Source organism: Trematomus bernacchii, unplaced genomic scaffold (assembly GCF_902827165.1).
Source record: "Trematomus bernacchii unplaced genomic scaffold, fTreBer1.1, whole genome shotgun sequence".
NCBI lineage: Eukaryota > Metazoa > Chordata > Actinopteri > Perciformes > Nototheniidae > Trematomus > Trematomus bernacchii.
Window position 1 is genome coordinate 15,433,702 of NW_022987564.1, and position 24,089 is coordinate 15,457,790.

Below are 24,089 nucleotides of genomic sequence, written 5' to 3' on the forward strand. Positions count from 1 at the left end.
ACCTAAGTGTGTTTGGAAAATTGCACAATATAAATCTACTTTAGTATACCTCAACAATGGAATTATGATCAGTAGAAATGGCCATGACATGGGACCTTTAACAATCTGTATCAATAACCTTTTTTTCTTTCACGTGTGTTAAACAACATATATTTCTACACTTTAAAATATTCTCACCAACAGGCTCAACTTGCTGCTTTGTGTGAACCAAATGAACTTGTGTACGACATAGTAATCTTTGAGAGCCCATTATGTAGTGAAACATGAAACAGTGAATGCTGTCAGCACTGAGGGGGAACACCATGCTGTTTGAGGACAGCTACACTTCACTGATCTGTGTGTTTGCATATGTGTCCTGCCTCTCTGCTCCCAGACGTTAAGAGGCCAGAGGTGATCAGCGGCTGTCCAGACCTTTCAGAGCCACTGGGTGTTTCTCAATCGCGAGTAAAGCTGCTTCAGAGCCACTATTTCAAGCATACTACGTCATCGAGTGCCGCCGAAGTACTGTTCCAATCTCCAGCATACTTGGAAATCCACCGAGCCCGGCGTACTCCGTTTGGAGAAATATCGAGGCTGCACATGAGTAGACTTCGCGGTCTTAAAATCCCCACAATGCTTTGCGCACGGACCAATTTCCCCAAATCTGTGGCGGAAGATGTAAGGCGGGGCCTCTCATATGACGCACACCTGCACACTTGCTAGCGTGTTCCACACTTCTTTTTCCGAATGCCAGGAAGTATTCTTGACTCGCTTCTGAAGCAAGATGCTCGGCAGACATGTGCTACCAAGCAAGCGTACTCGCGATTGAGAAACACCCACTGACACGCCGGCAGCACAATGATGATGTCACTGACTCTACTGCTGGCCACCCTGGGGCTCCTTGTTCAGGGTGAGACTCTCTTCTGAAAACTTTGCTTCAGGATGCAACCAGGTTCCCCAACATGATGATCTGCTATGATGGAGAAGCACTGAGACAAGCAGCATGTACCTTCTTCCATCTGTTCTCCATGTTAAAGAGAGGATGCTCTTCTGTTTGGATGTTGATCATCTTTCTCCACGCTGTTTGTCTCAATAACCCTTCTGCTGTTTTCATGTTTTCCAGGTTCATCAGGAGAAATCCTCCTGACTCAGTCTCCTGGATCTCTGTCTGTTGTTCCAGGACAGACTCTTTCTATCCAACCTGGTCTCACCAGAATGCGTGACTCCACCACGACTCCTTAACACCGCATTGCGTGGTGGAGTCACGAACTTTGCTACATTTACGTGTCTGCACCACGCAAACAACCCCAATGTAAAGTGAATGAGGCTCCTTTGTCGTGGTGCACACACGCATTTCTACAACGTCCAGCAGTGAGCTTTTATTCTATAAAACGTTTTTAAAATCTACTGTATAGCTTGTAGTAACTCACAGGAGGCTTCTTTTATTTTATTTGTATTCATAATCATTTTTATTTTTCGTCAGAATGTATTATGGTGCATTATTCACCAATGTTTGTTCTCAAAAAACAATGCATTGTAGTAATACAACTGTGATTTTTATTAAATTAGTTCGTTTTTAAGGAAGGCCAGAGCTTCAGCTGTGTCAAAGAGATTGTTCCCTTTAGTTAACGTTATTTAAAAGATAATTATATTCCTATTTGATTAAGTCCCCTTTATTGTATTACGGACCCAAAGAGCTGAGCGTCCATTCCCATTGGATAACAGAGCATTTTACACCCGGAAGTAAGTATTCTCCTTACTGTCCATTGATTTTATTTACAGTGATATCTGCACTACTCATCAACTCAAAAACACCAGATTATCCTTGTTAATTACACAACATTGATTGGTTTAAATTGTGTGCAATGCTTTTGTATTTTCCCCTTTCGATTCGGAGAAACAAATATTTGTTCGTAGTGTGTGGATGGCAGAAGGCACTACACTACCCAGAATCCTCAGCTATAGGACTACACCATGTGCTTAGAGTGCAACACAATAAAACAGATAGGCTACACAGAACAAATAGTGCAAGTAAATACAAAAAGAAAAATAGTAAAATAGTAAAAAGTGAAATAGTGCAATAAGAGTCTATATACAAGTGATTGGAATATGATATATTAGATAAATAATTTCTAAGTAGCAGCCAGATGAATGTTATGGATGTTGTTTCTAAGTTCAGGTGTTTAATAGTCTTATGGCCTGTGGGATGAAACTGTCCCTGAGTCTGGTGGTTTTAGTCCGGATGCTGCGGTACCGCCTGCCAGACGGCAGCAGACAGAACAGTTTGTGGGGTGATGGGGGTCTTTTATAATCCTGAGGGCTTTCTTTAAGGTTAACCTGGTATTTTTACTCCACTACATTTATTTTAGTTACTTTACAGATTTGGATTAATGATGTGAAATATAAACAACCCTTAAATCAGACTTTAGTTACACCGGAGTAAAATTCAGTGAATTCAGCCAACAATCAGGCGAGATATTTGGTAGTGGGTGCTTGAGAAGACTAAATATGTATCTGCAGATCCCTAAAGCATATTCATTACTCGTTATTCTCTACTAATAGTTCATTAAAAACTGTATATAATGGCTATTTTGCACATCCCTTTCAAGATTTCAAGATTTTCTAAGGTTTATTGACATATCATATACACAACTACGGTGTAGTTATGCAATGAATGAAACACTTGGGTCACAGGTTCATCAACAGTGCATCACAAGACATCTATCGATATCTGTGTACCTCCACCATTAAACATATTCTGCACATTTCTTATACTATCTACATACATCTTATAAGAGTATAATTAATATGTATAATATCAGTTAAAATAAGTGCTTCAACATAGTTAACATTGAAGGAAAGTTGATTGTCAAGTTCCAAAACAAACCATGCAATATATTAGACGTTAAGTACTTTGTCAGGCTTAATATCTGTAGATACCCCCAAAGCTTTTTTCTTATTTAAAAGACGACCTTAACCTAAAGTATTCTTTAATGTTTAAATAAAGCCTTATAAGTTTGTCTGTTTTGCACATCCTCCTATCAGGCACTAAACTGTTTTATTGTAGAGATCACTTACAGTATCTTCTTGATATTTTCTATTCTATATTATTTATATCATTGACCTTCCACTTTCCCACTATATTAAGAGTATGTACTCTTAATATTGAAATGTTTTCATCAAATATAACACATTCAAAAGTGCTTTACAAAAATGAAAGACATTAAGAAAAAGGCATTTTAAAACAGTCAATAAAAAGCAACCCAATCTACCTGCATTGCATTACTCTAAACGTGTAATAACGTGCTTTAACCAGTAGGAGGTGCGGGTTAAAAAGCTGTCAAGTTTACAGTGTTAACAAAATAAAATATACTGCTGTTTCTGGTTTAGTTTACGACGGATATATTCTGTTATTGTTTTGATATTTGTAACACAAAAGCGATGTAAAAAACCCACAGCAACACAGAAAAGATGGTCTTAACATGACCCAGCGGTCTAGTAGTTAATAAAAAACAATAATATCAAAACAAATTATTACTACTAACTTTATTGTGAAATTAAAATAGAACGGTAAAAGAATAGTTTCCGGTCCATTCTGAGGCCCGATCTCTGTAGATAAATAAAGAACTACGACAGATGTGTAATGTTTAATGCAGCCAAACCATTCATTACAATGCATTCATGTGATGACTTTCAAAGAGTAAAGCAAGCACTGCTGAATAAAGTATGATTTGATCTTTGACGAAACGTTTTTTTTCATTGGAATGCAGTTGGAGGTCAACCAATCACAGAGCTTGAGGCAAAGCGGAACAATAGCTGAGGATTCTGGGTAGTGTAGTGTCTTCTACCATCCACACACTCCGAAAACATATTTGTTTCTCCGAATCGAAAGGGGAAAATACAAAAGCATTGTACACAATTTAAACCAATCAATGTTGTGTAATTAACAAGGATAATCTGGTGTTTTTGAGTTGATGAGTAGTGCAGATATCACTGTAAATAAAATCAATGGACAGTAAGGAGAATACTTACTTCCGGGTGTAAAATGCTCTGTTATCCAATGGGAATGGACGCTCAGCTCTTTGGGTCCGTAATACAATAAAGGGTACTTAATCAAATAGGAATATAATTATCTTTTAAATAACGTTAACTAAAGGGAACAATCTCTTTGACACAGCTGAAGCTCTGGCCTTCCTTAAAAACGAACTAATTTAATAAAAATCACAGTTGTATTACTTACAATACATTGTTTTTTGAGAACAAACATTGGTGAATAATGCACCATAATACATTCTGACGAAAAATAAAAATTATTATGAATACAAATAAAATAAAAGAAGCCTCCTGTGAGTTACTACAAGCTATACAGTAGATTTTAAAAACGTTTTATAGAATAAAAGCTCACTGCTGGACGTTGTAGAAATGCGTGTGTGCACCACGACAAAGGAGCCTCATTCACTTTACATTGGCGTTGTTTGCGTGGTGCAGACACGTAAATGTAACAAAGTTCGTGACTCCACCACGCAATGCAGTGTTAAGGAGTCGTGGTGGAGTCACGCATTCTGGTGAGATCAGGTTGTTTCTATCAAATGTACAGCCAGTACAAGTTTTAGTACATACCTTAACTGGTACCTTCAGAAACCTGGAGAAGCTCCTAAACTCTTGGTTTATTCTGCTACAAATCTTCAATCTGGAGTTTCAAATCGTGATCTGAATGACCTGCTGCACAGAAAAAAGCAAAAAAAAGATATCTTTGATTAAGATACAATTTTAAACTAATAACAAAATAACACTTTCAGCATGCAAACAATTGCTATTATTAAGGTAATTATTTGTTGTTGTTTGTGAGTAATTATAAGTGTGCTAAAAGCTTTAATTACCACTCTTTAATGTCGTCCCTTACAACTTTATATTCTAAGTAACATTTTAACCGATAATAAATACATTAATATAGATTCATTTAGAAATATTTAGTGAATGCTTAATTTGTACTTTTCATGTTTCAAAAAGTCCAGAAAACATTATACATATAACATATCAATGATACTTAACGTTTTTTGCTCAAATGTATTTAAGGTTTTATAGTTATTTCGATTATCTCTAGAAAGTGGAAGAACTCTAAAAATATATATATTTTAAAACCTAAAAGAGAATTATAAAATCTCAGTGATCCGACCCTGAGACAAACTCAGTCTCTTTGGATACAAACTGTTTTGATGTGACACAGCAACATATGAGTCATTATGTTTATATAATGCATGAACACAGCTGATGAATAGGTCTTAAGTTGCGTTTGAATTGTCAGTTTAGTTTAGGAAGGTTTCTAACGGAGTGAAATGAACCGGGAGTGCCTCAGTGGCAGCCATGACATGAGCCGTTGGAATTCTCTAGATCAGTGGTTCCCAAACGGTGTGCCGCGGCACACTGGTGTGCCGTGAGGCAAGTCCGGGTGTGCCGTGGGATTTTGTGACAACCATACGTTATTATTGCAATATACAACTACACAAAAATAATTATTTTTTAATTTACTATATCAGTAGGCCTACTTTGTATGCACTCATTTCATAATACAGAGGCAAACTCTATACCTAAAAACAATTATTTAAAAAAAAATCCTCACAGAACCCCATATTTCGCTGTTAACGCAGTTGCAGGTGGGAATTATAAGACCGTGACACATCGAAGGCTGAAGGACAACATTAAAACAGAGAAACACGCAAGAGGGAAAATGGAGCGCTTTCTTGTGCGGAGCAAACCACCAACCACCAGTGCAGAGACTGCCGACAACCCACCACCGAAAGAAAAGAGGAAAAAAAACTGTCAGCAGACAGTATCATGAAAGTTACCTGTCTTATGGCTTCAGTTGGACCGGGGATGTCAACAATCCTCAGCCCGAGTGCGTCGGCAAGCGGCAGATTTTCCCTACAAATAGACGAATCTACTGACATAAGTGGGGCTGCCCAACTTCTGGCAAACGTCAGGTGAGAGCACAAAACCCACATATCGTGACAAACCACTGCATTTTGCATAGAGAGGCATTAGTTGCCAAAACCATGCCCCCGGAGTTGACTGAGGTGCTGAATCAGGCTGTGCAGATGGTGAATTACATCAAATCAAGGCCCCTGAAATCTCGCCTCTTCTCCCAGCTGTGCGCCGAGATGGGAGCCGACCACCAAAGCCTGATCCTCCACAATTTTTAATGTTGTGACCTGTCTGGTTTAAATGAGTGTGTTGCTGCTTTGATGAAGCCTAATTTGATAAAGTTTCAAATTAATTTCTGAAATATTTCGTTAATAAATATTTCATGAGTAATATAGTTGTCTTTGTCACATTTTATTTGGCATTAGTAAATAATTATGCACATTTACAGATATTTTACATGATATGAGTGATAACACGTGTTATAAGGGCTATTTTGCACAATAGGTGTGCCTTCAGATTTTTACTTTTCCTTTAGTGTGCCTTGGGCACAAAAAGTTTGGGAACCACTGCTGTAGATGATAGGAAAGGAGCTTTGAAACTTCCTTTATAGCCTCGTTTAGCTATGAAACACTCCTTTGATTAGGAAACACTCCTTTAGGAAAGGAAAGCAGAAAAGGTTGTCCCACAATACCTTGCGGCCGCGACATTAACCTGGACACAACATTCGGCCGTTCACGGAAACAACCGACAGTGACCGAGAACTAAATATCATGAAAGTTACGGTGCTTATTAAACATTTTACAAGTTATATTGTAACTTGCCAAAGGGATTGGTTTTGAACGTTCAACACTATAATAATCAAAAGACAAAATATGAATGTTACTTTTAACTGTAAAATGATCAAATAAAGTCAACATTTCTCAGTCTTTACTGAGTTGAGGTTTCTTAAACTTTATCAAACACGTTTGATTGGTGATATACACAGTGATAGGTTGAGGCCAAACAAGTTTATAATAAATACAATTGTATTTACTTAAAAATATTTTCAGACAATCATACGTATTGGGATTCATGTGTATTAATACGTGTGAGCAACAATAAGTTTCAATTTACGTTTATATTTCAATTCCAACCTAATGAATAATATATTTTTCACTGTTGTCCAGGTTCATAAATCATAAAACAACACCATAAAAACCACTATTCATTAACCCGGTGACGTTTCCCTCAGACGTCATGGAGTAGTGGTTAGGAAAAGACGATAGGAGCTTTGTTTTAGTTTAATATTAGTTTCAATTCAAGTACCGAAAAATCAATGTTTAAATTCTGCTAAAAAGACAGAGACTGTAGTACTGTATGTCATGTTTAATCTAGATAGGTTAAATATCATTTTAGATTAATGTTATTTAACTTTATGCAGATGATTTACTGCTTTTTATAATCCTGGAAATATTTTTGATTCAGATTTTGAGAATATATTCAAGGTAAAGTTTAACAACACATGAACATCACACATGGATTTACTTTAACATTAGTGATAAGAGAGAGCTTTGCGGTTTACCATTAAAATGTTCATGCTATGGTTATTGGTACCAATCTTGATTAACACAAATAAAACTAGGATGAATCTTTTGTGAATTAATGTGAATGAGGTTCCTTACATATATAATATTTTAGAGAAAGGGAATCAGAAGACATACCACTTTTAAAATACACACATTCATCTTTATTATTTTAAAATGTTGAAACCACCGACAAAGCAAAAACAGGTTGATGTTGAAACATGTCCTGAGAGCCAGAGAGCAGACTGAGAGCAGTGTGAGAGAGAAAGCAGAGTCCCAGTGAGTCAGATCAGGACTGGGAACACTGGTCTCTCCTCAGTGTCTCTGAGAGCGGAGTCTGGGAGCCCTGGGTGGCCTCACAGGTCACAGAGCGCACCTTCCTCCACTGATCTGCAGAGAGCCTCAGGGTGCTGCTCCAGCTGTAGTGGGCGTCCTTCTCCAGCACCCCGGGGCTCCGGCTCTCCTCCCAGCTGCTGCTGCTGCTGCTGCTGCTGTCCACCTTCCAGGCCAGACTCCAGTCTGAGGGGAAGCCCTTGTTGGCCAGGCACATGAGCGTGGCCTTCCCCTGCTGCAGCTCTTCTCTGGAGGGGGGCAGCACCGTCAGGGTGGGACGGACATCACCTAGGAGACACCAATCAGATTAGAGGACAGGGAGCACACAGCTGTCAATCAACCAGCAGACACTGGGACACCTTTACTGTGAGAGTGTTTCTCCTTTAAGGAGTTTCTGTCAGATGTTGGTTCTGCTCCATCAGTCTCTCACTCACACATTGTTTCACTTCCCTTTAAGAAGCCTCTCATGCTAATCAGCACAGAGACACTTCATACAGAATCACCTGAAATATGTCAGACTACACTGGAAATAAAGTACAACATTAGGACACATTTTAAGTAGTTGTTGTTCAAATCATCCAAACCTGAACTCTACAAACCATTATTAAATCATTTAGTGGATAAATGAACAAATACAGGAAATGGAGTAATCAATTGTGCTCAATGTGAATCTCAATCACTACCCAGTTTTACAAACTTTAAAATAATGTCTAAAATAATTCAACACATGTTTTAATATCCATCGTTTACTCTGTTCATCTGTATTTAAAAACTGTATTCTTAATTTATTTGACAACAGAAGGGAGAACCGAGATAGAAAATTAAGAATAAGTTAAGGAAAAAACAGCAGTTTCATCCTTTCACATTCCAAGCTGTTTAAATGACATTATGTTTGGAATATGTAAAGACATTTCAAGAAAAGCTTCTCCGACTTAAGCTCAATGATGAAGAGAAATACAAAAGTGAATACTAATACTACTTTAAAGTTACAATTAAAATAATCAAAATCTATCTCTCAAACACTCTAACACAGAATTCAAACGTCTCTTAACAACATCATATTTAGTTTTTGTGCAGAAACTTACTTCCAACATCCAGTCTGGTTCCTCCACCAAAAGTCCACCACAGTGATACAAAGTCATTGAGCCGCCGTACAAAAACCTCTCACTGTAGAGAGACACGGCTCTCTGACTTTGACACACTGAACTAAACCTACCAGCCCTCAAGATGCTACTTCACCATTAAAGGTGGAAATAATGATTTATTTTCTGTTCAATGTTTAACTCTCATGAAAACATTTAAACGTCTTTTGCTGGAGTAAAGTTAGCCTCTCAGTGCAACATATTTGAGAATAATTTATACAATGACATGGAGAGGCCACTATTTCTCTTAGTTTGCTAAATAAAAAGTACTACAAAAGAGAAATTGCTCTTATAAATTAACATTTGACTTACTTCCAAACTCCAGTCTGGTTCCTCCACCGAACGTGTACCACAGTGATACAAAGTCATTGAGCCGCCGTACAAAAACCTCTCACTGTAGAGAGACACGGCTCTCTGACTTTGACACAAACAAACTCACCAAACACATCCACAGTTTACCCAGTTTATATAATTACTGCTTCAAATGTTTGAAACAGATTCACACACTATGGAGAAGTATTGAATCTTTTTTTATGAGCTGTTATACATTTAAAAAGCAAAATACTCGTATTGAATGAAGTACATGTAATGACGTTATTTTAGATTGTTGTGGAGGAAGAGAGCATTGATTTGTGTGGGAGTGAATTATATGAAATTGAAAAATACTTTTTGGAAAGAACAAGTGAGCCCTGACCCATTCTGGGCGGCAGTGCCCTTGAGCAGGGCACCGAACCCCCATGTGCTCCCTGGCACATGTTCCTGTGCACCTATGTACTTGTAATGTGTGTGTGTACAAAAAACAGAGTGGAAACAGAATCTTTCCCCAGGGGAGGTCCATCTTCTTTATCTTCTTCCTCGTGATCAATAATCCAGGTCCCTGTTGGAGTCAGTCAGAGCATTTCCATAGAGAGACACTTTGCATCAGCAGCACCATGCTCCAGTGCTCTGGGAGACCTTATAGTCCTGAGAGTTGAACACTGGATGACTGACATCTGTCCTTCATGACAACAGAAGCCACAGAAATCCTCCTCATCAAAAACATGACTTTGATCTGCGTCCTCATCTGGACTCTCCTCTGCTGCTGCTTCACAGGTAAAGTCCAGAGAATCAAACTGCTCTCCTCTGTGAACATCCGTCCCTCTGAAATGAAGCGGACAAAACCATGACGCTGCTTTATGTCTTTGTCTCTGTATCCTCAGAGTCCAGAGGCCAGTTCACAGTGACTCAGTCTGGAGCAGTGAGCTCTGCTCCGGGACGCTCCGTCTCCATCACATGTAGGACCAGTCAGGTGGTTTATAATGGGGACTTTTTAGCCTGGTACCAACAGAGAGATGGAGCAACTCCTAAACTGCTCATTTACCGTGCTAGCACTCGAGCATCGGGGATTTCAAACCGTTTTACAGGCAGTGGATCAAACTCTGACTTCACTCTGACCATCAGTGTAGTCCAGACTGATGATGCAGCAGTTTACTACTGTCAGAGTGCACATTACCCCAACAGTCAGTGGGTGTTCACACAGTGAAAAAGCGTCGTACAAAAACCTCCCTCAGTCAGACTGAACAGGAACTGAACTGACTGCTGCAGCTGGAAGCTACTGCAGGGACTGATCCACTTCACTGAGGACACACACACACACACACACACACACACACACACACACACACACACACACACACACACACACACACACACACACACACACACACACACACACACACACACACACACACACACACACTTTCATCTCCATTAAGCGTGTCACTTTTCCAAGCAAAGACTTCTGAAATATTTCTAATAATATATTAAGTGAATGAACTCATACACACCATAGTAAAATACTAAAAAATAGCCACACTAAACTCATGGGTCCTCAGCTTCTTGTTTGAACAGTGTTCACTTCTGTCTAACTGGAGTGACTCCCAAAGATCAAAAGTCCCGACTTCAAATCAAAGGTCACCTTCACTTTAAAGTCTGTAGTGAGGTAAATCCAGCAAGCCCTGATCATGAGACGCTCCTGACCTCCTAGTGATACAGCCCTGTAGAAGGTCAGAGATAAAGGAGGCTGTCTGACCATGCAGAGCTCTAAAAGGGATCACAAGTATCTTAAACTGGATTCTTTATTTAATGTGGAGCCATGAATACAAATCAAGCTGTTACATGAGATCTTTTCAAAGAGCCGGTCAAAGTTCATTTAACAGTCCTTTGGACATTTCAGTGAGTGATGGCTGAGAAAGTAAAGAAGAAATGGAGTTACACAGTTTAAATGGACAAATAAATCTGTAAATGATCATCTCCAGCTTAGCTTGAAGCACATTGGGATTCAACTTAACAAATAATGTAAACGGTAAACAACAGATGTGAATCCAACACTTCATGCTGCTCAACAGTCAATGTCTGATCTAAAGTGTTAGCCCTATTTCAGACAGTAGATTTGAACAGATGAGGAAAAAGGAGCATCTGAGAATTTTAATAATACAACTTTATGGAGATGAAAGAAAAGCATCAGCATCTCAGGTATCTTCTCTGAGTATATTCATCATACAATTATATTCCCCACCAATGATATTCATTTTTACATCATATAAAACGGCCTTGTTTCATCTTAATGACCATAATGTGATCAGCCATTAAAGAAAGTATTCTGTCTAATGCCACTCTCCTTTTGGATTTACAAAAAGGATGAATTGCCGACATCAGACTTTACATTTTTGTCAAAATGAAACAAGTAAATTAAAGTAGCTACTGTATAAGAAAACTTGCCACGCTGAATTTGTATTCTGGTGTGAAACCTTTTAACAATCTGTATCAACAACCTTTTTTTCTTTCACGTGTGTTGAACAACATATATTTCTACACTTTAAAATCTTCTCACCAACAGGCTCAACTTGCTGCTTTGTGTGAACCAAATGAACTTGTGTACGACATAGTAATCTTTGAGAGCCCATTATGTAGTGAAACATGAAACAGTGAATGCTGTCAGCACTGAGGGGGAACACCATGCTGTTTGAGGACAGCTACACTTCACTGACTCTGTGTGTTTGCATATGTGTCCTGCCTCTCTGCTCCCAGACGTTAAGAGGCCAGAGGTGATCAGCGGCTGTCCAGACCTTTCAGAGCCACTGACACGCCGGCAGCACAATGATGATGTCACTGACTCTACTGCTGGCCACCCTGGGGCTCCTTGTTCAGGGTGAGACTCTCTTCTGAAAACTTTGCTTCAGGATGCAACCAGGTTCCCCAACATGATGATCTGCTATGATGGAGAAGCACTGAGACAAGCAGCATGCACCTTCTTCCATCTGTTCTCCATGTTAAAGAGAGGATGCTCTTCTGTTTGGATGTTGATCATCTTTCTCCACGCTGTTTGTCTCAATAACCCTTCTGCTGTTTTCATGTTTTCCAGGTTCATCAGGAGAAATCCTCCTGACTCAGTCTCCTGGATCTCTGTCTGTTGTTCCAGGACAGACTCTTTCTATCAAATGTACAGCCAGTACAAGTGCTGGTACATACCTTCACTGGTACCTTCAGAAACCTGGAGAAGCTCCTAAACTCTTGGTATATCATGCTACAAATCTTCACTCTGGAGTTTCAAATCGTTTCAGTGGAAGTGGATCTGGGACTGTCTTCACTCTGACCGTCACTGGAGTTCAGACTGTAGATGCAGGAGATTATTATTGTCAGCAGAGTAGCAGCCGGCCGTTCACACAGTGATACAACGTCGTACAAAAACCTCCTCAAATAAAGAGGAAGTGATCTGAATGAACAGCTGCATAGAAAAAAGGGAAAAAATATATCTTTGATTAAGATACAATTTTAAACTAATAACAAAATAACACTTTCAGCATGCAAACAATTGCTATTATTAAGGTAATTTTTTGTTGTTGTTTGTGAGTAATTATAAGTTTGCTAAAAGCTTTAATTACCACTCTTTAATGTCGTCCCTTACAACTTTATATTCGAATTAACATTTGAACCGATAATAAATATATTAATATAGATTCATTTAGAAATATTTAGTGAATGCTTAATTTGTACTTTTCATGTTTCAAAAAGTCCAGAAAACATTACACTTATAACATATAAAAAAAGGAAATGTCGTGCAGCAGAGAGAAAATGGAGGAATACAAAAACCACTATCTGCTGTGATATCTACAAAGATGCTTTAACTGCCTATAACAGAACTATCCGACTAGCAAGGAAAGATTATTTTTCCAATATTATCACAGAAAATGCCAGAAATTCCAGAGTCCTTTTCTCCACTATCGATCAGCTGCTAAACACTGTCTCTGCCCCCCCCACCCTCCTCAACAGCTAAATGTGAGGAATTTGCTCTGTTTTTTTAGAACAAAATAACTTCAATCAGAGCTAGTATCATTACTAGTGGAGGTGGAGATGAAACCGATCTCAGTAGAGTATGTAATGTAACCATGAGTAACTTTACATGCATCACACTAAGCAAACTGTGTAAAACTGTCTCAGAAGCAAACTCCACAACCTCAGACATTGATCCTATCCCCACAAAATTCTTTAAGCGAGTGTTTGATAGCGTCTCCAGTCCGGTCCTGGACATTATAAACACAGCCCTTAAAACTGGCATCTTCCCTGATGCCTTTAAAACCAACACACTCTCATTCCATAAACGTCCAGGAGCGACGCTTGGTCAGGGTCCCGAGGCGTGCAGTTGGGACGCTCCTAGGCTCCTTCAGCTTCATAAAGGGACGCAAATAGCTTTCAACTGATTGCAATGTATTCCCATCTGCGGTCCTGGACATTATAAACACATCCCTTAAAACTGGCGTCTTCCCTGATGCCTTTAAAACAGCTGTTGTAAAGCCTCTATTAAAGAAACCTAATTTGGATAACAACACAGTAGCAAACCACAGACCAATATCAAATCTTCCGTTTATCAGTGAAATATTGCAAAGAATTATCTCAGTCCAAATAAATTCCTATCTTAAAGAAAACAACATCTTAGAAGTATTTCAGTCAGGTTTCAGAAGATACCACAGTACGGAAACTGCACTCACAAAGGTAATTAGTGACCTCAGACTCAACTCTGATGCAAATAAAATCTCCATCCTTATCCTATTAGATCTCAGTGCAGCTTTTGATATTATTGATCACAACATCCTGATAAATCGACTTGAAAAGCTTATTGGTTTCTCTGGCTGCGTGTTGAACTGGATCAAAACATATATCAGAGGAAGGATGTTCTATATTAGTCTAGGAGGCCATACATCAGAGAAACATGAAAGCCGCTACGGGGTTGCACAAGGGAGCTGTTTAGGTCCATTACTCTTTTATCTCTATATGTTACCGCTCGGCGACATCATCAGAGAGTATGGTATAGATTTCCACAGCTATGCGGATGATACACAATTGTACATATCCGCTGAACCAAATGATGCGACAGCCATAAACTCCATTACCAACTGCCTGACAGCAATAAACAAATGGATGAACAATAACTTTCTTAAATTGAATGAGGACAAAACTGAAGTCCTACTTGTTGGCCACAAATCAAAAAAGAGAGATGCTTACAAATAATCTAGGAAGCTTAACCACTTGGATTAAACCCGAGGTGACAAGTCTCTGTGTCATCCTGGACTCAGATTTGAACTTCAACGCCCATTTAAACAAAGTGACCAAAATAGCTTTCTTTCATCTCAGAAACATAGCGAAGGTACGACCATTCATAAATCAAAATGATGCAGAGAAGCTAATTCATGCTTTTATATCTAGCCGACTAGACTACTGCAATGCACTATTCACTGGTCTCCCCAAGAAAACTATTGAAAGACTCCAGCTCATTCAAAACTCTGCAGCTAGACTAACTAATACCAAAAGGAGGGAACACATTAGTCCTGTGTTAGCTCCTCTACACTGGCTTCCTGTAACTTTTAGAATTGATTTTAAGGTGCTTCTCCTCACATACAAAGGACCCAGCTACATTGCTGACTCTCTAATAAACTACACACCCGCCAGAACACTGCGATCATCAGATGCAGGTCTATTAGAGGTCACCAGAAAGAGTCATAAGAAGATCGGTGATGCAGCCTTTGTAAACTACGCCCCAAAACTGTGGAACACGTTACCCAACAATATTAGGGAAGCCAATACGTTAGACATTTTTAAAAGGCAGCTTAAAACCTATCTCTTTACCAAAGCATTTTACTGACTTTGCACTATTATACTGCACTATTTCTCTATGTTTTATTCCCCATGTTTTTATGTTTAATTATTGTATCCCACTTTATGCTTTGCTCTTGCTGCTTGTTTTACACTGATGTTATGTCTTATTTCTTACTGATGTAAAGCACTTTGAACTGCAATCCCCTGTATGAAAGGTGCTAAACAAATAAAGTTATTATTATTATTATTATTATTATTATTATTATTATTATTATATTAATGATACTTAACGTTTTTTGCTCAAATGTATTTAAGGTTTTATAGTTATTTAGATTATCTCTAGAAAGTGGAAGAACTCTAAAAATATATATATTTTAAAACCTAAAAGAGAATTATAAAATCTCAGTGATCCGACCCTGAGACAAACTCAGTCTCTTTGGATACAAACTGTTTTGATGTGACACAGCAACATATGAGTCATTATGTTTATATAATGCATGAACACAGCTGATGAATAGGTCTTAAGTTGCGTTTGAATTGTCAGTTTAGTTTAGGAAGGTTTCTAACGGAGTGAAATGACCCGGGAGTGCCTCAGTGGCAGCCATGACATGAGCTGTTGGAATTCTCTAGATGATAGGAAAGGAGCTTTGAAACGTCCTTTATAGCCTCCTTTAGCTATGAAACACTCCTTTGATTAGGAAACACTCCTTTAGGAAAGGAAAGAAGAAAATGTTGTCCCACAATACCTTGCGGCCGCGACATTAACCTGGACACAACATTCGGCCGTTCACGGAAACAACCGACAGTGACCGAGAACTAAATATCATGAAAGTTACGGTGCTTAATAAACATTTTACAAGTTATATCTTAACTTGCCAAAGGGATTGGTTTTGAATGTTCAACACTATAATAATCAAAAGACAAAATATGAATGTTACATTTTAACTGTAAAATGACCAAATAAAGTCAACATTTCTCAGTCTTTACTGAGTTGAGGTTTCTTAAACTTTATCAAACACGTTTGATTGGTGATATACACAGTGATAGGTTGAGGCCTAACAAGTTTATAATAAATACAATTGTATTTACTTTAAATATTCTCATACAATCATACGTATTGGGATTCATGTGGATTAATACGTGTGAGCAACAATAAGTTTCAATTTACGTTTATATTTCAATTCCAACCTAATGAATAATATATTTTTCACTGTTGTCCAGGTTCAAAAATCATAAAACAACACCATAAAAACCACTATTCATTAACCCGGTGACGTTTCCCTCAGACGTCATGGAGTAGTGGTTAGGAAAAGACGATAGGAGCTTTATTTTAGTATAATATTTGTTTCAATTCAAGTACCGAAAAATCAATGTTTAAATTCTGCTAAAAAGACAGAGACTGTAGTACTGTATGTGATGTTTCATCTAGATAGGTAAAATATCAATTTAGATTTATGTTATTTAACTTTATGCAGATTATTTACTGCTTTTTATAATCCTGGAAATATATTTGATTCAGATTTTCAGAATATATTCAAGGTAAAGTTTAACAACACATGAACATCACACATGGATTTACTTTAACATTAGTGATAAGAGAGAGCTTTGCGGTTTACCATTAAAATGTTCATGCTATGGTTATTGGTACCAATCTTGATTAACACAAATAAAACTAGGATGAATCTTTTGTGAATTAATGTGAATGAGGTTCCTTACATATATAATATTTTAGAGAAAGGGAATCAGAAGACATACCACTTTTAAAATACACACATTCATCTTTATTATTTTAAAATGTTGAAACCACCGACAAAGCAAAAACAGGTTGATGTTGAAACATGTCCTGAGAGCCAGAGAGCAGACTGAGAGCAGTGTGAGAGAGAAAGCAGAGTCCCAGTGAGTCAGATCAGGACTGGGAACACTGGTCTCTCCTCAGTGTCTCTGAGAGCGGAGTCTGGGAGCCCTGGGTGGCCTCACAGGTCACAGAGCGCACCTTCCTCCACTGGTCTGCAGAGAGCCTCAGGGTGCTGCTCCAGCTGTAGTGGGCGTCCTTCTCCAGCACCCCGGGGCTCCTGCTCTCCTCCCAGCTGCTGCTGCTGCTGCTGCCGTCCACCTTCCAGGCCAGACTCCAGTCTGAGGGGAAGCCCTTGTTGGCCAGGCACATGAGCGTGGCCTTCCCCTGCTGCAGCTCTTCTCTGGAGGGGGGCAGCACCGTCAGGGTGGGACGGACATCACCTAGGAGACACCAATCAGATTAGAGGACAGGGAGCACACAGCTGTCAATCAACCAGCAGACACTGGGACACCTTTACTGTGAGAGCGTTTCTCCTTTAAGGAGTTTCTGTCAGATGTTGGTTCTGCTCCATCAGTCTCTCACTCACACATTGTTTCACTTCCCTTTAAGAAGCCTCTCATGCAAATCAGCACAGAGACACTTCATACAGAATCACCTGAAATATGTCAGACTACACTGGAAATAAAGTACAACATTAGGACATATTTTAAGTAGTTGTTGTTCAAATCATCCAAAACCTGAACTCTACAAACCATTATTAAATCATTTAGTTGATAAATGAACAAATACAGGAAATGGAGTAATCAATTGTGCTCAATGTGAATCTCAATCACTACCCAGTTTTACAAACTTTAAAATAATGTCTAAAATAATACAACACATTTTTAATATCCGTCGATATCTTTACTCTGTTCATCTGTATTTAAAAACTGTATTCTTAATTTATTTGAGAACAGAAGGGAGAAACGAGATAGAAAATTAAGAATAAGTTAAGGAAAAAACAGCAGTTTCATCATTTCACATTTGAAGCTGTTTAAATGACAGTTTGTTGGGAATGTATAAAGACATTTCAAGAAAAGCTGCTCCGACTTTGCTCAATGATGAAGAGAAATACAAAAGTGAATACTAATACTACTTTAAAGTTACAATTAAAATAATCAAAATCTATCTCTCAAACATTCCAACACAGAATTAAAACGTCTCTTAACAACATCATATTTAGTTTTTGTGCAGAAACTTACTTCCAACATCCAGTCTGGTTCCTCCACCAAAAGTCAACCACAGTGATACAAAGTCATTGAGCCGCCGTACAAAAACCTCTCACTGTAGAGAGACACGGCTCTCTGACTTTGACACACTGAACTAAACCTACCAGCCCTCAAGATGCTACTTCACCATTAAAGGTGGAAATAATGATTTATTTTCTGTTCAATGTTTAACTCTCATGAAAACATTTAAACGTCTTTTGCTGGAGTATAGTTAGCCTCTCAGTGCAACATATTTGAGAAGAATTTATACAATGACATGGAGAGGCAACTATTTCTCTTAGTTTGCTAAATAAAAAGTACAACAAAAGAGAAATTGCTCTTATAAATTAACATTTGACTTACTTCCAAACTCCAGTCTGGTTCCTCCACCGAACGTGTACCACAGTGATACAAAGTCATTGAGCCGCCGTACAAAAACCTCTCACTGTAGAGAGACACGGCTCTCTGACTTTGACACAAACAAACTCACCAAACACATCCACAGTTTACCCAGTTTATATAATTACTGCTTCAAATGTTTGAAACAGATTCACAAACTATGGAGAAGTATTGAATCTTTTTTTATGAGCTGTTATACATTTAAAAAGCAAAATACTCGTATTGAATGAAGTACATGTAATGACGTTATTTTAGATTGTTGTGGAGGAAGAGAGCATTGATTTGTGTGGGAGTGAATTATATGAAATTGAAAAATACTTTTTGGAAAGAACAAGTGAGCCCTGACCCATTCCGGGCGGCAGTGCCCTTGAGCAAGGCACCGAACCCCCATGTGCTGCCTGGCACATGTTCCTGTGCACCTATGTACTTGTAATGTGTGTGTGTACAAAAAACAGAGTGGAAACAGAATCTTTCCCCAGGGGAGGTCCATCTTCTTTATCTTCTTCCTCGTGATCAATAATCCAGGTCCCTGTTGGAGTCAGTCAGAGCATTTCCATAGAGAGACACTTTGCATCAGCAGCACCATGCTCCAGTGCTCTGGGAGACCTTATAGTCCTGAGAGTTGAACACTGGATGACTGACAGCTGTCCTTCATGACAACAGAAGCCACAGAAATCCTCCTCATCAAAAACATGACTTTGATCTGCGTCCTCATCTGGACTCTCCTCTGCTGCTGCTTCACAGGTAAAGTCCAGAGAATCAAACTCCTCTCCTCTGTGAACATCCGTCCCTCTGAAATGAAGCGGACAAAACCATGACGCTGCTTTATGTCTTTGTCTCTGTATCCTCAGAGTCCAGAGGCCAGATCACAGTGACTCAATCTGGAGCAGTGAGCTCTGCTCCGGGACGCTCCGTCTCCATCACATGTAGGACCAGTCAGAATATTTATAGTGACGATTTAGCCTGGTACCAACAGAGAGATGGAGGAACTCCTAAACTGCTCATTTACGATACTAGCACTCGAGAATCAGGGATTTCAAACCGTTTTACAGGCAGTGGATCAAACTCTGACTTCACTCTGACCATCAGTGGAGTCCAGACTGATGATGCAGCAGTTTACTACTGTCAGAGTGTACATAACCCCAACAGTCAGTGGGTGTTCACACAGTGAAAAAGCGTCGTACAAAAACCTCCCTCAGTCAGACTGAACAGGAACTGAACTGACTGACACACACACACACACACACACACACACACACACACACACACACACACACACACACACACACACACACACACACACACACACACACACACACACACACACACACACACACACACTTTCATCTCCATTACGCGTATAACTTTTTTCTTTTTCAAGCAAACACTTCTGAAATATTTCTAATAATATATTAAGTGAATGAACTCATACACACCATAGTAAAATACTAAAAAATAGCCACACTAAACTCATGGGTCCTCAGCTTCTTTTTTGAACAGTGTTCACTTCTGTCTAACTGGAGTGACTCCCAAAGATCAAAAGTCCCGACTTCAAATCAAAGGTCACCTTCACTTTAAAGTCTGTAGTGAGGTAAATCCAGCAAGCCCTGATCATGAGACGTTCCTGACCTCCTAGTGATACAGCCCTGTAGAAGGTCAGAGATAAAGGAGGCTGTCTGACCATGCAGAGCTCTAAAAGGGATCACAAGTATCTTAAACTGGATTCTTTATTTAATGTGGAACCATGAATACAAATCAAGCTGTTACATGAGATCTTTTCAAAGAGGCAGTGTTACGTCCCCCTCTAGGGGTAGAGGGAAACTACACACACCAGTTGGAATTGGTATAATTATAAGGGAGTTTATAACAAAAGAACAAAATGGCAGACAAGCAGCCAGGAGCAAACAAAAAGGCCAACAGGGCGCCGATTTAAATGGATAACCAACAAAGGGAGGACTCTAATAAGTGAGCCTACTTAAATACAAAGGAATATACATAATAAACAAAATAACCCTCACTATCACAGTGGTACAAACTAATGAAAAGGAGGCTGTAAGAAAACACAGCTAAGCTAAATAACTACACTCAACGTAAAGGCTAAGCTACTCTAGTCACATCTAATCATAACAACACTACTGAACACAGACCAAACAAGTTAACCACTGCTAACAGATTTATACACAAACCAAGAGCAAGTAGCGAGAGGCGTCTGTTCACACAACAGAGCCTCCAGAGTGATCGTCAGTCACAGGGTGTTTCTCAATCGCGAGTACGCTTGCTTGGTAGCACATGTCTGCCGAGCATCTTGCTTCAGAAGCGAGTCAAGAATACTTCCTGGCATTCGGAAAACGAAGGCTAGCAAGTGTGCAGGTGTGCGTCATATGATAGGCCCCGCCTTACATCTTCCGCCACAGATTTGAGGAAATTGGTCCATGCGCAAAGCATTGTGGGGATTTTAAGACCGCGGAGTCTACTCATGTGCAGCCTCGATATTTCTCCAAACGGAGTACGCCGGGCTCGGTAGATTTCCAAGTATGCTAGAGATTGGAACAGTACTTCGGCGGCACTCGATGACGTAGTATGCTTGAAATAGTGGCTCTGAAGCAGCTTTACTCGCGATTGAGAAACACCCACAGGCTTTGAAGTCATCTCCAGCAGGTATGCGCCGGCTGTGCGCTGCGATTGGAGTGCGTCGGGCCGGCGTGCTCCAATCACAATCTTCGGGGGCACCCCCACAATGCTTTGCGCACGGACCAATTTCCCCAAATCTGTGGCGGAAAATGTAAGGCGGGGCCATGACGCCCACCTGCACACTTGCTAGCCTGTTCCACTCATCGTTTTCCGAATGCCAGCAAGTATTCTTGCCTCGCTTCTGAAGCAAGATGCTCGGCAGACATGTGCTACCAAGCAAGCGTACTCGTGATTGAGAAACACCCAGTTAAGACGACCAGGAAGGCGGCAGCCGTAACGGGCGTTCAAAGTTCATTTAACAGTCCTTTGGACATTTCAGTGAGTGATGGCTGTGAAAGTAAAGAAGAAATGGAGTTACACAGTTTAAATGGACAAATAAATATGTAAATGTGATCAGCCATTAAAGACATTATTCTGTCTAATGCCACTCTCCTTTTAGATTTACAAAAAGGATGAATTGCCGACTCGGACTTTACATTTTTGTCAAAATGAATCATGTAAATTAAAGTAGCTACTGTATAAGAAAACTTGCAACGCTGAATTTGTATTCTGGTGTGAAACCTTTTAACAATCTGTATCAACAACCTTTTTTTCTTTCACGTGTGTTGAACAACATATATATCTACACTTTAAAATATTCTCACCAACAGGCTCAACTTGCTGCTTTGTGTGAACCAAATGAACTTGTGTACGACATAGTAATCTTTGAGAGCCCATTATGTAGTGAAACATGAAACAGTGAATGCTGTCAGCACTGAGGGGGAACACCATGCTGTTTGAGGACAGCTACACTTCACTGACTCTGTGTGTTTGCATATGTGTCCTGCCTCTCTGCTCCCAGACGTTAAGAGGCCAGAGGTGATCAGCGGCTGTCCAGACCTTTCAGAGCCACTGACACACCGGCAGCACAATGATGATGTCACTGACTCTACTGCTGGCCACCCTGGGGCTCCTTGTTCAGGGTGAGACTCTCTTCTGAAAACTTTGCTTCAGGATGCAACCAGGTTCCCCAACATGATGATCTGCTATGATGGAGAAGCACTGAGACAAGCAGCATGTACCTTCTTCCATCTGTTCTCCATGTTAAAGAGAGGATGCTCTTCTGTTTGGATGTTGATCATCTTTCTCCACGCTGATTGTCTCAATAACCCTTCTGCTGTTTTCATGTTTTCCAGATTCATCAGGAGAAATCCTCCTGACTCAGTCTCCTGGATCTCTGTCTGTTGTTCCAGGACAGACTCTTTCTATCAAATGTACAGCCAGTACAAGTGTTGGTGGATGCCTTAACTGGTACCTTCAGAAACCTGGAGAAGCTCCTAAACTCTTGGTATATCATGCTACATCTCTTCAGTCTGGAGTTTCAAATCGTTTCAGTGGAAGTGGATCTGGGACTGTCTACACTCTGACCGTCACTGGAGTTCAGACTGTAGATGCAGGAGATTATTATTGTCAGCAGTGTAGCAGCCGGCCGTTCACACAGTGATACAACGTCGTACAAAAACCTCCTCAAATAAAGAGGAAGTGATCTGAATGAACAACTGCACAGAAAAGAAAATAACTATAAGATTCATTAACTAACATTTTTTAATGTAATACCACAACAGCACTTTCAGCATTCAAAAGATTTGAATATTTCAGTTAAAAATAGTTTTACAATTTCTTTGTGATTTGTGAGTACCAAAAGGTTTGCTAACAGCTTTAATAGCCACTCTATAACATTGGCCCTAATAACTGTCAACCCCAAGTGACATTATAGCACATATTTAATAAACTAATGTAGATTTTGTATAAATATTGAGTGAATGCTACATTCCTACTTTTTATGTTTGCTTTCTAAAGTCATTTAACAATAATAATAATAACATTTCATTTATATAGCACACTTTAAAAACATCGTCATCTCAAGGTGCTTCACAATGCTATAAGGAGAAAATAATAAAACAAATAAAATAAAAAGTTATCTAAGGAGCATATTGAATAAAATATGGTAATATAAATTAAAAAAAGGTTAAGAGCATGTTGGGAAAATACTGAATGTACTCTTCCAATATCAGAGTAGCACATGATAACAAAGGCCTGTGTACGTAACAGGATGTATGATTACCTAGAAGAGCGTCAGGACACACTGTTTTAGGTATATGATAGCTATGTGACAACGATTAACATGCTGATTTAGCCTCTGGAGCAGGGGTGTCGAACTCAAGACCCGGGGGCCAAATCCGGCCCGCGACTTCATTTGATGTGGCCCTGCAAGAGCTTGCAAAGAATATAATACGTTTATTATACGGTTACATGCCACTTTACAGAAGCAGGTTGCCCATAAACTACATGTCCCACAATGCATCTCATTTTGTGACATGCACACTGAAGGGACTTGCAATTATTTGCCCTGGACTTCTGCTTTCAGACGTAGTTAATTACTAAGTTATTACCCTATCCGATAATAATCCAATTCAGAGGCAATAATGTAATATAATACATTATTTTATATATATATTATATATTTATATAGTTACAACCGGCCCTTTGAGAGCAACCATAATACTAATGTAAGCTTCTGCAGTGACGTGCAGTGAGGTTCATGGCTGGTGAGGCACTGGCACTGACTCTTCAAGTTTACAAATATTATATTTTGACCTAAATCAAAATATAATATTATTTTCAAAAGCTTTTTTAGTCTGACGCTTCGATTAATTTTAAACAGACAGTTCAACAAAAGGATACCCAACAAATGTAATTTGATCATTTAAATATTGGATTGTTCTCTCTTAGTAAGATCCCATTTTCAATACAATTGTGGTCTTACCTTGACTTGAAGATGAAGTCCACGACTCAGGATCCATGACCCAGTGTCCACGACTCAGGATCCACGATTCAGGACCAGGAC

General features: G+C 39.3%; 6 gene segments (V, D, J or C); 4 read left to right on the top strand and 2 right to left on the bottom strand.

Moving 5' to 3' along the window:
• Positions 1–7,604: 7,604 nt before the first annotated feature.
• LOC117477693 lies at positions 7,605–8,965 on the bottom strand. The segment is given in 2 exon segments: positions 7,605–8,084; positions 8,882–8,965. A coding segment is annotated over 1 exon segment (261 nt).
• Positions 8,966–9,790: 825 nt separating this feature from the next.
• Positions 9,791–10,537, top strand: LOC117477677. The segment is given in 2 exon segments: positions 9,791–10,030; positions 10,138–10,537. Coding segments are annotated over 2 exon segments (414 nt in total).
• A 1,472-nt stretch (positions 10,538–12,009) lies between these two features.
• LOC117477687 lies at positions 12,010–12,666 on the top strand. The segment is given in 2 exon segments: positions 12,010–12,128; positions 12,342–12,666. Coding segments are annotated over 2 exon segments (360 nt in total).
• Positions 12,667–16,828: 4,162 nt separating this feature from the next.
• Positions 16,829–18,199, bottom strand: LOC117477697. The segment is given in 2 exon segments: positions 16,829–17,305; positions 18,107–18,199. A coding segment is annotated over 1 exon segment (258 nt).
• An 845-nt stretch (positions 18,200–19,044) lies between these two features.
• Positions 19,045–19,702, top strand: LOC117477680. The segment is given in 2 exon segments: positions 19,045–19,255; positions 19,363–19,702. Coding segments are annotated over 2 exon segments (411 nt in total).
• Positions 19,703–22,056: 2,354 nt separating this feature from the next.
• On the top strand, positions 22,057–22,994 carry LOC117477684. The segment is given in 2 exon segments: positions 22,057–22,164; positions 22,378–22,994. Coding segments are annotated over 2 exon segments (360 nt in total).
• Positions 22,995–24,089: the final 1,095 nt, after the last annotated feature.